Here is a 15,814-nt window from a genome sequence, read left to right on the forward strand (position 1 = left end):
GACAGTTGAGAACTATTACGTGTTATAAATCCAAGATTTCGCATACTCCTATTAATCATGTGTGTAATATGTGGTATAAAAGTTCATTTCCTGTCAAACAAAACACCTAAGTCTTTAATACAGTCCACAGATTCAATAACAGTATTGTTCAATATATACGTTTTTACAATGGTATTGTTAGAGCGACTGAAGGTAATACTAAAGCATTTTTTAACATTTAATTCTAGACCATTATCAGTACACCATACACATAAGTTATTTAGATCCTTTTGTAGCAGTACAGTGTCTAGTTCGGACTCAATAACCTTATAAAATTTGAAATCGTCCGCAAAGGCAAGAAGTGCAGAATGTAATATTATAGTACTCAGGTCTCTAATAAACAAGTTAAACAAGACAGGGCCTGAGTGAGACCCCTGTGGAACACCTGAAAGCACCTGAATCTCGCTAGATAAGTAATTGTTAATCCGAACGAACTGAGTACGCCCAGTTAACAAACTATAAGAAAATCTTACTGCTAGCGTCAATTTCTCGCCCGTGGAGCCGTAGCCTAAGGGACACGACATGGTCGGCGACCTGAACAAAGGTGGGGAACTATGTAATGTAATGTTAATTTAGACGTATACAGCGTCCACAGGTCCAGCGAGCTTTAAAGGGATCATAGCCAATACATGTATTTCGGCTCTAGGCGGTTGGCCAACAAAATATTTTCAAATAATTATTATGAAGCAGAGCATAGTGCTTGTGCGTTTTAGTGTGTATGCTAGAATAGTGCACTATCTTGTTAGGTTAGATAAGAGACGCTATGGGGTAAGCTCTTAATTTTAAGGAACAGTAATAATTTAGGTTAGATTAAAATTGCTCATTGGTCAAGTATGACCAGATTGTAATTGTAATAATCATCATCGTAGTGATGATTATGGAAAAAAAAAATAATAATTATTATATTATACAAGTCCAATACTTCAGTCGACTGCTGGATTCTGAACTAAGCCACACAAATGCAAAAGCCCGCGTACATTTACCATTTCAGTCTGTTTTAAATCAGCCGAACGAGTCTAGAGGTGGGCTAAGGCTAAATTACGATAAAGTGATATTTCATTCATTGTGATTTTTGTCTGTAATTGAATCGGTCATTGCGAAAACAATACATGTTACAATGTGTAAATTTTTCAGGAATCGTAAAAATATTTTCATTAATAGTTGGATATTCCGAGATAATACTATATTTTATATAAGTATTATGAATAAATGAATCTTTCTGAAAGGTAAAAAAAGTTTAAATGTTTAAATGTAAATTTCATGGCATTGAAAAGCGTCGTCATTTTACCCAAAATATGGACATAGATTGTTTTTGCAATGACCGATTCAATTGCGATTTAACAGAGCAACGAAATATTCGTATGTTAAACTCCTAATAAAAAGTGTTACCACTATGGACCATCGTAAAATTCTACACGTATTATTATTTTGTTTAGGTCACTATTATAAAATTGGGTTTGCTATTAGAACGCATACCATGCCACTAGAGCCAAACAAAAATAGAAAAATTTAGTAGTTTATGGAACGTTTTTATAGAAGTGGATGATAATTATGCATCATGCATTATTTTTAAGATAAAGCTGTCTTATAAAACTTAGAGAACGTAGAAAACAAAATTTTAATACATTATTGTTTCCCATAATGCACAAAATGTTAAAGGTGGTACACAAAATGATATGAAAATGAAACATTTTGGAGGCTTTGCACACACAATAAATAAACTTTATTGTGAACGATGGCTTAAAGGATAAGCAAATCAGCCACAATTTAACTTAAAAAATTATTTTATTGACGTTTCGACTTCCACCTTAGATGTTATCAAAAGTGATATGAGGAAATCATTAAAAATTTAACCAAAATAAAAAATACCATAAGCCACTTTAAAAAGAGTCCTACAAGCAACTGCTAAACTTTTAGTTTTTCAAAAAATCCAGGAAATGGGAATCCTCTCAAATTACTGCAAGATGTTTCCACACGTTGTAATTCGACATTTTATATGTTGGAAAGATTTATTCAGCTAGAAGAAATTGTTAAGGCTATTATAAGCATAACAAATATGTACGTAAACACTAGTTCAACAATGTATAAATGGAATTTTATTAAACAGTCGATAAACTGTCGATTTCAACTTTTCTTGGCACAAAAAGGTTTCGACTAATTCCTTTTAAGGATCCAACAAATGCGGAAATAGCACAGAAAATAGAATCGCTCTTATTGCAGAAATACTTGGAATGAAACACAAAGATAAAGGATTTACGACTCAAATTTTATTAGACCATGAGAAAACAACTGCAGATCCTGATGATATTATAGAATCGCAGGATCAGCCACGAGGCACTACGACAAGCAGGGCAATAACAGAAATGCAAAGATTTAGGGAATGCGATCGGTTGCCGCGAAATGAAGATTCGTTAAAATGGTGGAGAGAAAATAAACATATTTTCCTTATCATGCACAAGTAGCTCAAGAACGCCTTAGTGTCATTGGAACATCAGTGCCTTGCGAACGGTTATTTTCCAAAGCGGGTCTAATTATTTCTATTTGAAGAACTCGAGTTAATTATAAAAAGGTGCTATTCTGAAATTTTAATTTAAAAGTAACAAATAGTAACTAATAAGTATTTGTAGGAAATACTGGTATTTAAAGTTTACTTTGTATTTAGTTTTTAAAAGGGTAGGTGCAAAATTTCGGGCCAATGCTTTTTAAATGCATTTATTTCTTTCGAATCCTAAGAAAACTAATAAGTATTTTTGAAAAATTTAAACGCAGAATAAAAGATTACATTATTACCGAGTGCTGAAAGCCCCTGAAAACTTATATAATGTGTATTTTAATAAGTTACAGGGGTGAAAAGAAGAGAAAATTGAGTGTGATTTTTAATTTTAAATATCTCATTCAAATGACACTTTTTTTATTCTAATGGACTTTCGGCCCTCGATAATAATGTAATCTTTCATTCTGCGTTTAAATTTTTCAAAAATACTTATTAATTTTCTTAAAATTCGAAAAAAATAAATGCATTGACACAGCATTGGCCCGAAATTTGGCGCCTATGCTCTTGTTAGATTTTCTATTAACAATTAAGACAATGAAAAAAACATCAAATTATTTATTAATTCAATATTATTTTCATTACAAAAACTACTTTTTGAATAAAATTGTTTTTATGCATTCTAGCAAACCTAATTTTATAATCATGACCTAGACAAAATAATAATAACACGTGTTGAATTTTATAATATACCATAATGACAACATTTTTAATTAGGAGTTTAAAATACGACTGTTTTGTTGCTCTGTAAAAATCACGATCAGTTACATTTGATTCCAAATACTTAGTTTAGCCCACCTCTAGGTCAGAATCAGGTATAAGGATTATTATAGGACCGGTTAATATTTAAGGGTCCGCATCGCGCCAAGGAATAGAACCGAACCGACCGGCGACCTGACTACATGCAGAAGGCGACTGCAGATCCTTCTAGCTTTCTACGCATACGCGATACGAATAGATTATTATTTTTATAAGTTTATGGATATGTATTTAAAACAAATTTTTTACCTAAAATATTGTCTGAAGCTATTTCTTTGTGGCGTTTATGTAATTTATTATTCTAAATGCGAAATAAGCCACAATTTAACTTAAAAAAAAATGATTTCATTAACTTCTATTTCGAAGTCGTTGTCAAAATACAAAATATTGATAAATTTAAAAAAAATGTTGTTGCTTAGTAAAAAAAATCATCTAATAATTGCCAATATGAATGAGTTAGATTAAATTATTTTATTAGAAGAATTTTTTTTACTAAGCAAGAACATTTTTGTTTAATTTATTAATACTTTGTATTTTGACAACGATGTCCGAAGTGGAGGTCGAAACGTTAAAAAAATCATTTTTTTAAGTTAAATTGTGGCTTATTTCCCATTTAGAATAATAAATTACACAAACGCCACAAAGAAATAGCTTTAAAACAATATACATAATATTATGTATAATGCCAATCATCATTATCCATAAATAAACCGGGAGATATTAACAGAAGTTCAACCACGATTTTCTAAGTCCTGCCCTTTGCAATACTGGAAGGTTAGAGAAGGTACTTACAATTTGTGAAAAAATCCACGGGTTTCCTGTGACATTTTTCTGTGAAAATTAGATTTTCCATGAATAAAAAAATTGGGAGTTGCGATGAATTTTTAAGTCCTGCCATATCCATAGAATAACAGGATACTATCTATTTTATGAAGAAAATTTTTTGGGCAGGACGGTCGCAAAAGTACTTAGGGAGTATACATATATACAAATATGTAATGAAAATAATGAAATTTTCATGATTTTCTAAGTCCTGCCAACTTAATAAATTAATTATATTTATTTCAAAATGACCAAAAAAAATATTGGCATGACGTCACCTAATGTTTAACTGCACTTGTTTCTTGGAAAATTTTGTATAAAATTTTCACTCTGGTTCCGTGATTTTCTAAGTCATAAAATAAATTTTGTTACAAAATAAATAATTTCAGTATACATTATGCAAAATGGCAGGATGTTTAGTTACACCTTTTTTACTATATATAGTTAAAAAATTTGTAAGATAATTCGTGGAAAATTACACGATTTTCTAAGTCATGCCATTTCGCACATATCTCAAGAAGGTTAATATAAATCTATTTTCAAAGAGGCAGGATGGTTGTGTAGTTATTTCGTATAAAAAATTAAATTATCTGTCTGTAAAATTATTTCAGGGTGTTATACAAACATATTCATATCACCACATTTTTCTTGAGTCATACCATGTCGAGTATGCTTAAAAAACACTAATCTAAAACCGTTTACAACTTTACAAATGTCATCAGACCATCTGGTTGGCGGACGACCTCTACTTCGATATGCTTCGTCTAGAAGAAGCATATCGATGTCTTGTAATTAGTTTCTTTAAAATAGCTGCAGAACGCTTTTATTTGGAAAAACGAAAACTGGTACACTTATTTATCTTCCAGAGGTCAATTGTCAAATGTCAATTATCAATTGTCAATTTTTAGTACCGGTCATAGGGGTCCGTTTGGGTACGGAAACGGATATATTATCGAATAACTTTTCTGTCTAACTTTTAAGCATCTCTGACACTGGATTATTGAATTCTGGGATAGTTTTGTACTAAAAGGTACTTTTGCTTTAACTCAGAAGAATACGCAATGCAGTGTTCTAGAAAAATCGATGTGAAAAATTTTTCGCTTTTTGGTTTTTTGAGTTTAAAAGAATTTAGAAAAATTCTATTTAGAAAAACGAAAACTGCTACGTTTATTTCTCTTCCAGAGATGAATCGATTTTATCAATTGTGAATTTCTAGTACTGGTCATAGGCCTCCGTCTATTTAAAAGTACGCCCACCAATAAAACGAGTGTGATTCATGTGCCTGAAACTTTTTTATCTTCGAGAGGCCCCACACCAAAGAAACATAAAACATGACACGTTTCATGAAAATAAAACACAGTTAAACAAATTGAAGTCCCCACACACAAGAAGCGAGTGTGATTCATGCACATAAAACATTTTTATCTTGATGAAATCTGTTTCAGGAAAGAGATCGTGTTGTATTTTTCGGTTTCAGTTTCATTGTTTTGGACAGTTAATTACATGCATAATATGAATTCCAACCAAGAATTTAATATTGCATTGGTTTCTGTTGTAAAGTAGAATGAAGAGTTGTACAATTATTATAACCTGGAGAGGTACTCGAATAGGTAATGATAAGAAAATATCAGTTTTCTTTAAACCAGGACCCACAATAAAACAATGTAGATGTTTGAATACTCAGTCTATAAATTTATTTAAATTTGGGAAGATGATTACTTAGTTCGTTTGCAACCAAATACGTACTATGATTATGATGTTGGGCAGTAATAAAAAGTTGCCGCAAGAGTAATCGTCATCATTACTTTCCATTGTTGGCTATACAAATTTTCATTTTGTTTCTTTGATTAGTATATAATATGAAACGGTTTCGTCCTTCACAATTCATTTTGTGTCATGTTTTACGTTTTATGTTTTACTTCACGTTTCTTTGATCTGCGGCCTCCCTTAGAAAGTAATAAAGGTTTGCCATGACAACAACGACCTCGTCATAACTTTCCATTGTCGACTATACAAATTTTATTTTTGTTTCTTCGATTAGTATATCACATGAAATCAAATGTTTTTTCACAATTTATTTGTTTCTTATTTCAAGTTTCATGTTTCACGTCTCATCTTTCACGTTTTATGTTATTTTAATCTGCCTTAGGAAGCATTTTCAGATTAGTTGAATTGTGTTAAATTGCCGTAAAATTATTAAATTTATTAATTGCCTTTATTGCAATTATTAGTTGCCTTAAAATCAATTTGTTGTTATTAATTTATTTTGTTGCATAGCAATTTTATCCCGCCTTCTTACTTGTTCGAACACAAAATACACACGCATGTAACAGGCGCTGAGTTGCCGCACTCAACTCGTTTTCCTAATATTGTAGGATTGTAGATATTATCCTGATATTGTTTCCTATATTTGATAGCAAAATTTACTAACACTAACAACACCAGAATAACGATTTTTAAATACAGCATCTATCTACTTGCAACTTTTTGCATTGTGTTCAGGATAACATCAGGAAAAGGTGTATAATATAAAAATGGGTAGAAATTGCATTTTAGTGCATAACATGCATCCAAAAGTGCATAAACCTGTCAAAATCGGTGTATGAAGGGCAAAATTTTGTTATTTTTGAGGTTTATGGAGTTACGAATACGCAAGCAGAACCGACCTCTGAATCACCTAGTGCCCAGAGTTGCTGCTAAGGCACGCCATCTGGAGTTTCGTGGGATATCGGCAATAAATTTAAAAAAAAACAGAATATTCGATGGTTTTTGGGATGGCCGAACACGAATATGACATTACAACCGACCCTCGGAGCACCTGGTGCAAAGGGTGACTGATCTCGAATTTAAGAGAGTTTTTGGAGGTCGATTCTGATGGCGTATTCATGTTCAGCAACCACAAAACTCTTCGAGAAATCTACTTGCATCACTTTAGTGTCTGAAAGCCTCGAAATTTAAGAATACGGCGTGTATATCAGTCACCCCGGGCACTAGGTAAAGATCTGTTCTAATGTGACATTCTTGTTCAGAAACCCCAAAAACCACCTGAGTAATCTGTCTGTATCAATTTACTGCCGAAATTAATATATAAATATGGTATAGAAAATGCTTAGCAAATAAAAAGGTACCATAAAATATCATTTTATTATAATACTAAAATACAGGGTGTCCCATTTAAGAAAACTCAAAAAATACTCATTCCGAGTTTCAAGTTTCAACCAACCCCGTATACTAAAATTAAACATTTTGGTATACTATTAATAACTGACAATAGTAGACTATATTAAAAATCGTTTAAACATAAATTAATAGAAGTTTGGATATCAAATCACTAACAATATGTATAGGGTGTGAATGTTCCTACAAAATAAAAAAAAAACGTAATTATATTTTAAACTACCTCGTATAATATTTCAAAACACTATATTTTATTAAAGAGAACATCGAGTAGAATCCAAAAATGTAAAAATATACAGGGTATTCCATTTAAAAAAACATAAATTTTTGTCACCCTGTAAAAACGGGTAGCCCTGTATATTAGAAAATACTGTTAAATTATAGTCCTATCTGTGGCACATGTTTTACCTAAATAACTTTTTTCGTATATCTTACGACAAACGAGTAATTGGACTAGCCCACACTAATGCCCCACCCTGTATACAAAATAACCATAAAACCATCCTGCCTCTTTGTATATAGACTTATATTAAGATTCTTGAAACATGTGCAAAATGGCATGACTTAGAAAATCGTTGACTTTTTCACGAATTTTCTTACAAATCTAGGACTCCTGCCGTCTTACAAGAACTGTTTAACCTTCCTGCCGAGTACCGAAAAGGTATTGATTGTATTTGAGTATTATAACTTTTTAAAGGCAGGACTTAGAAAATCACGGAATCAGGGTGAGAATTTTCCGCAGAATTTTCCAAGGGACAAGTATACTTAAACATTAGGAGACGTCATGCCAATATTTTTTTGATCATTTTGAAATAAATATGTTTAGTTTATTAAGTTGGCAGGACTTAGAAAATCATGAAAATTTCATTATTTTCATTACATATTTGTATATATGTATACTCCCTAAGTACTTTTGCGACCGTCCTGCCCAAAAAATTTTCTTCATAAAATCGATAGTATCCTGTCTATCTACGGATATGGCAGGACTTAGAAATTCATCGCAAAACCCTATTTTTATTTTTTGGGAAAATCTAATTTTTACAGGAAAATGTCACAGGAAATTTGTGGATGTTTCCACAGATTGTAATTACATCGTCTACCCTTCCAGTATTGCAAAAGGCAGGACTTAGAAAATCGTGGCTGAACTTCTGTATAATATCTCCCAGTCTAAAATAGGTACACATGAAATATTTAGCACTATAAATATTAAAATAAATATTTTAATTTAATTTATATGTTTTAAAAACATGTCCATAAACTTATAAAAATAATAACCCATTTGTACCACGTATGCATAGAAAGCGATCTGTAATCGCCTTGTCTGTGCATGTAGTGGATTCGGTTCGGTTCTATTCCTTGGCGCGGTGCGGACCCTTAAGTCCGATTATCTACTTTCTGCTCGTTCGGCTGGACTCGCTATTTTAGTAAACTCCTAAAAAGAGAGACAGAAGTAGGAGGTTCTAGTTCAAAGATAGGTTTGTTCGTAGTACGATCCAAACGATCAGCAACCGTTGCCAACCATCAGACGCATGCGCAGTTAACAGTTCGCGCAGCGCAGTTAACAATTAGAGATCGTAGACTACGAACACGCAAGTGTCTGATGGTTGGCAACGGTTGCTGATCGTTCTACGAACAAACCTGATATTTTCTACATGCCAATGTTAATGTTGCTTTGATTTCTGGTTTTAATGTCTGGAACTTTTATATAGGGCTTTTCATTCACAGTCATTTGTTTCGAGCTTCTGTCATATGTCGTATAATCCGTGTATATTCATGTTATACACGGATTATACGACATTTGACAGAAGCTCGAAACAAATGACAATCGATGAAAAGCCCTATTGGTCCACTATCTCAAATGCAGTTCAAACACTGTGTCTTAAAAACCTAACCTATGTTCCATATTTCTTTGATTTATACTGTACATAACGATCATTTCCACATCCACTAATTTCATCTCTTTTTGTTTTGCAATGTATTATGTTTTCCATCTTTTGCGTTATTCTGCCGGTTATTAACGCGCTCATCACTGTATTATGATGTACTTACAATAATTTATACACTTATTTTACGGATGGCCAAAAGCAAATGCTTGCATCTGCTAAACGGGACGACAAGGAATGTTCAAATGCTCATCAATGTGTACCGATAAGGTCATTTAAAAAAAAACAATACTATTTAAGCTATAGGTATTGACAATTATGGATTTAACTTGAAAAAGTGAACACCGTCTACAAACGGTCATAACGGTTAGAGGGTTAACGCGCTTTACATTAAATTGCTATTAGAATTTCTTAAAATTTGTCGCTGTTTTTTGTATTAACCTGATAATTATTTGTAGGTGTGCAGCTGTTACCGGTACTTTAGAGGTACGATTAATGGGATGTCAAGACCTTCTGGAGGAAGTACCTGGGCGGCCTAAGAAAGAATCCGACGTTCCTTCGAGCCCGATGGAATTTAGCTTTTTCAAAAAAACGAAAAGTTACAGCGTCAAAGAAGAAGTCAGCGACGATATCATGGCGGTGTTAAAACTTGACAATACCACCGTAGGTCAGACGAGCTGGAGGCCGTGTTCGCAACAGGCGTGGGATCAGAGGTTTTCGATCGAACTAGACAAATCCAGGGAACTGGAAATCGATATTTATTGGAGGGATTACAGATCGCTCTGTGCAGTCAAGTTTTTAAAGCTCGAGGATTTCATAGACGACGAAAGGCATGGAATGGCATTGCATTTGGAACCAGAAGGATTACTTTTTGCAGAGGTAAAAAATTACTTTCTACAAGGTTAACTTAAAAATAACACCCTCTGTAAATTACTAATCAAATGCCTTATTTATACACCAGTCAATATCCAGTCTCTCTTAGCTACAGGATCTTTAACAATATATAATATAGTCCAAGTAATGAAGCTTAAAATAGGACAAAACCTCGCAATTTTTACAGAATGGATCGATTTGCTTGAAAATTTGAGAATAAGTAGTGGATAGTCCAAGGATCAAAATCTATATCATGCCGAGAGGTGGTTGCCACCCCATCTCGGGGGTGAAAATTTTTTGTTATACTTTAATCGCAAATGTTGGTAAAAACGTTCATTCTAAGTAAAAAATGTTCTATACATTTTTTTGATAAAATTGATAGTTTTCGATTTATTCGCTATCGAAAGTGTTAGCTTTTATATCGAAAAAATCAATTTTTTTAATAAGTTTTCTGCTAATAACTCCAAAAGTTTTCGTTTTATCAAAACAACTTTACTTAACAAAAATGTACCTTTTGAAAAAATAAACAAAACCAATTTTTTGTTGGCTCTTCTTCGTTAAATGCTAAATATTGTAGTTCCAAAGTCAAAAGACGGGAAAACTGCATTTTTCGAGGAAAACTTGTTCAAACTAATTTAAAGCACTTAAAAATATCATATCTATCACCAGAAATAAAAAAAGTCTCTAGCTCAAAAATCAAGTGACTTATAGTGAAAAGAATGTCAGTCCCCATTTTTTTCAGCGAAAAAGTGATCGCAAGCAACCCTCGTAATCACCGCCCTAATTAAAATTAGTCATTAACCTTATTTGGTCTTTTTTACTTATGTATTATTAATAGGTTCTAGAAGTTTGACCGGCTTAGAATGATTAGTTTTTAAAAAAATGGAGTTAAAAGCGAATAACGAATTTTTGTAGTTTGGAAAAAAATGGCCTCTTCTTCAGAATAGCAAAATAACATAAGAGATACAAAAAATGTTTAAATATTAAATTGTAGCTTATTTAATTCCCAAGAACCTGGTTTACAAATTTTTCTACGGCAAAAATTGAGTGAGCTATTGACAATTAAAACTTGTAATAACATGCAAAAACCACCTTTACCAACCCTTTCAAAGTCACCTCTTTTTGCGACTGAGGATTTTAAAAAGATTTAATATAAATAGGCTTATAGACCTTGTAAAAACCTACAAAATTATATTTTTATCAAACTTTATAAGATAAAAATAAAAAAGTTACGGTTAAAAAATCAATATATTAAAAAAAGGATAAATCCAATTGGAAGCATAATAATGTAAGTTAGCGGTGTTTTTGGTCATTGGCCTTATTCATTCTTATTTATTTATGTATTATAAATAGATTCTAGAAGTTTGACAGGCTTAGAATGATTAGTTTTTAAAAAACTGGAGTTAAAAGCGAATAACGCATTTTTGTAGTTTGGTAAAAAATGCCATTTTCTTCAGAATAGAAAGATTAGCGTCAGAGATACGAAAAAAATGTTTCGATATAAAATTGTAGGTTATTTAATTCCCAAGAACTTGGTTTGAAAAAAAATTTTCTACGGAAAAAATTGAGTAAATCGTAATATCGAAAAACATTGATTTTTGAAGTTATACTTCTTTAGGCGCGATGGGAGTGAAATTTAATATGCGCGAATTCATCAAAAACCTTGTTCCCCGGCGCAGACGCATTATACCTTTGCTCTGATTGGGTGTTCAAATGACATGACAATAAATTATTCAATATGGAGGTTATGATAAACAAATATTGTATATTAGTTTTATTGTTGTGAGGACACAGACAAAAGCAAGTTTATAATTGTAGTAACTTTTTAAATAATTTTTAAAAGCAACAGGTACCTACGTACTTTATTGTAAATGTTTCAGTATTGCAATAAAAAATTACATAGGTACTTACCTATTTGGAAAATGTATGCACCTATCTAGTAGGTAATGTTTTGATTTACATAATTTGCTTACCAACAAAATTTCTAACACTCTTCATATAATATACCTATTGTTTTCTTACTCTATGTTTTGTTGTATTTTAATATATTAATTCTCTTTGTGAACACACACACACACACACACACACACACACACACACACACACACACACACACACACACACACACACACACACACACACACACACACACACACACACACACACACACACACACACACACACACACACACACACACACACACACACACACACACACACACACACACACACACACACACACACACACACACACACACACACACACACACACACACACACACACACACACACACACACACACACACACACACACACACACACACACACACACACACACACACACACACACACACACACACACACACACACACACACACACACACACACACACACACACACACACACACACACACACACACACACACACACACACACACACACACACACACACACACACACACACACACACACACACACACACACACACACACACACACACACACACACACACACACACACACACACACACACACACACACACACACACACACACACACACACACACACACACACACACACACACACACACACACACACACACACACACACACACACACACACACACACACACACACACACACACACACACACACACACACACACACACACACACACACACACACACACACACACACACACACACACACACACACACACACACACACACACACACACACACACACACACACACACACACACACACACACACACACACACACACACACACACACACACACACACACACACACACACACACACACACACACACACACACACACACACACACACACACACACACACACACACACACACACACACACACACACACACACACACACACACACACACACACACACACACACACACACACACACACACACACACACACACACACACACACACACACACACACACACACACACACACACACACACACACACACACACACACACACACACACACACACACACACACACACACACACACACACACACACACACACACACACACACACACACACACACACACACACACACACACACACACACACACACACACACACACACACACACACACACACACACACACACACACACACACACACACACACACACACACACACACACACACACACACACACACACACACACACACATACACGGCGCCGCATTTGTTGTGGCATCTGTGCTTCAGACTGCAAAGTGGCATCATCAAGTCTACGTACGTTAGGTTGATTCTAATTAGGTGTGGATCAGTAATATATTTCTAATTTTGTTATACCCTCCTTCTAAAAAAAACTACAGGGAAAACTATGATAACATTACTTGTGGCATCAGATGCCACATGTACCTTGAGATGTCATAAATACCACACTTGACACACCATGACTTAATACTTGAATTATGCCCGACATTTTTGGGACAATAAAAAACTAATAAATTACAGAACAAATTCTTGTTTTTTTAACTTTGTCAGTTATTTGCAAACAATTTGCATAAAATCTATGTTATTAATTTATTGTCATTATTATTTATTAGTCGCTTATTGCGGCTCTAATAGTTTTTCAAATAAAACTTTATATCCGTAAATTTTCTCATTTCTAATACTGGATATTTTGATTTGCACTATTCACATTTTTGTTTTCCTGGTAGTACTTCCTTCTTCAAATCAAATTTAAAGAAAACCATTACGGATTTTATTTGTTCGGGCATCCATGGGGTTTTTGAAGTGTTTTAAGAGTTTTTACTGACTGCGTTTCTTTTTTCTTTTTTTTTTAACTTGTGTTTCTTTTTTTGCAGATATTTATTTCTACAATTTTGTTTAATCTATTATTATTTTTTTTAATTCATATCACTCACACCTCTTCTATTGCCGATGATTTTTTCTTTTCTTGATTCTTGTACACCTGCTCTTTAATGTTTGACAATTGAACTAAAAGGTGATGCGAAAAAACTTACTTCTTTACTTACTTAATCAGTAGACTCATTGATACCTTTCGGTGTTGGGCCATTCATTCAATCTTAATCAGTGTCTTAATCTTCTGAGGTGTCGGGAGTTTCGTCTAACTCTCAATGAACTTCCTCCATTCTTTCCTATTGGTGGCCATTTGTGTTGCTTCTTGTCAAGTTTGCCATTTGTGTTGCTTCTTGTCAAGTTTTTCTCTTACTTTCTAGTATCTGCGAGATGTGACTATTCCATTCTTTAATGCTTCGTCGTCTTCTGTTCTTCGCTATTGGTTTTGCTTGCCACACTCTTGATGCCACACTCAAAGAGTACCCATGAACGATCACATCAATCACTTTCCGTGTATTTGCTGTCCTTGTCTATAACAAACGTTTGTTATTTATAGAAAAAGACAGCAAATACAAAATAAGTGCTTGATGTGATCGTTCATGGGTATTCTTTCATTTTTCCGACTGTATGTATTATACATAAGAAACACATGTTCGGATTATCCGTGCTTCTCAATTATCCGTGCTTTTCAATTATCCGTGCCACCTCCGGTCCCAAGGAGCACGGATAATCGGAATTCTACTGTAATTACTGCATTTGTCCATTGTCTGGGTATTACTTTTATTTTCCATATTAGGTTCTATATGCATAGTAATTTTTTTATGAAAACAAATTAAACAAATTATAAAAATTAATTTTTTTTTTACTTCTATATATTTCATCATTTCTGGTGCTACTTCATCGCTTCCTGGTACTTCTCTAATCTTTATCTTTCTTATTGCTTCTTCCAGTTCTTCTTTTTCTAAAGTTTCTTGATTTTCCGTGTTTCTCATGGACCCTCTATTGATCTGGCTTTCTTTTTCCATTGTATTCCCTTGCTTTCCATTCAGTATCAGCTCGAAGTGTTCCCTCCATCTTTCCATTATTTTTTTATCGTTTATTATTGTTCCTTCCTTGTTCATTATTTGTTTCACCTTTGTTTCTTTGTTGCTTTTTAGGTTCTTCAGTGTTCTATAAAATAACTCTACAGTTTCTGTGCTGTTTTCTTCCATTTTTTTTCCGAATTTTTCCCAACTTTTCTTTTCCTCTTCCTTCACTATCTCTTTCATTTTTGTTCTTTGTCTCTTATAATTTTCATATTTTTTTGTGTTTTGTCTTGTACGTATTGTTTTTATAATTTCTTCTTTTCTTTTATTTATCTTTTCACTTCATCATTCCACCAAGATGTTCGTTTCTCTCTGTTATTGTTTCTTGTAGCCCCACATATTGCATTAGCTGATCTTATCATCGCATTTTTAAATCTTTCCCATTCTTCTTCTATTATTTCTGTTGTTTCGTGTTCATTTTCCATCTCTTTCTCTAGCTCCTCTGTGTACATTATTTTCGTTGATTCGTTGATTCTTCCCTTAGTTTATAATTTTTTTATTATTTCTTTGTGTTTCCTGTTTATGCTCTCATTCCTTTTTATTTCTTTTCTTTTGCTTTTGAATGTGGTTTCCAGTATATAGTGGTCACTGCCAATTTCATAACACCTTTTCACCCTTACGTCTCTTATCCAGTTCTTCTGCTTTTTGCACTATAGTATAGTTCATAATTGATTGTTCTTCTCTTGATTTGACTTCTCTTGTGATCTTGTGTATACTTTTATGCCGGAAGTGTGTGTTCATAATCACCAGGTTATTGTCTAGACCTAGAC

General features: G+C 33.5%; 1 protein-coding gene across 9 annotated transcripts in view; it reads left to right on the plus strand.

Annotated features, from left to right (window-relative positions):
• Positions 1 to 15,814, plus strand: part of LOC126890378 (serine/threonine-protein kinase N) — a 176,817-nt gene that overhangs the window by 103,209 nt on the left and 57,794 nt on the right. For all 9 annotated transcript variants that reach the window (XM_050659254.1, XM_050659253.1, XM_050659257.1 and 6 more), the window contains exon 6: positions 9,690 to 10,110. In XM_050659254.1, the coding sequence (XP_050515211.1) occupies positions 9,690 to 10,110 (421 nt within the window). The remainder of the gene's footprint in view (positions 1 to 9,689; positions 10,111 to 15,814) is intronic.

This window comes from Diabrotica virgifera, chromosome 8 (assembly GCF_917563875.1).
Source record: "Diabrotica virgifera virgifera chromosome 8, PGI_DIABVI_V3a".
In the NCBI taxonomy this organism is placed as follows: domain Eukaryota; kingdom Metazoa; phylum Arthropoda; class Insecta; order Coleoptera; family Chrysomelidae; genus Diabrotica; species Diabrotica virgifera.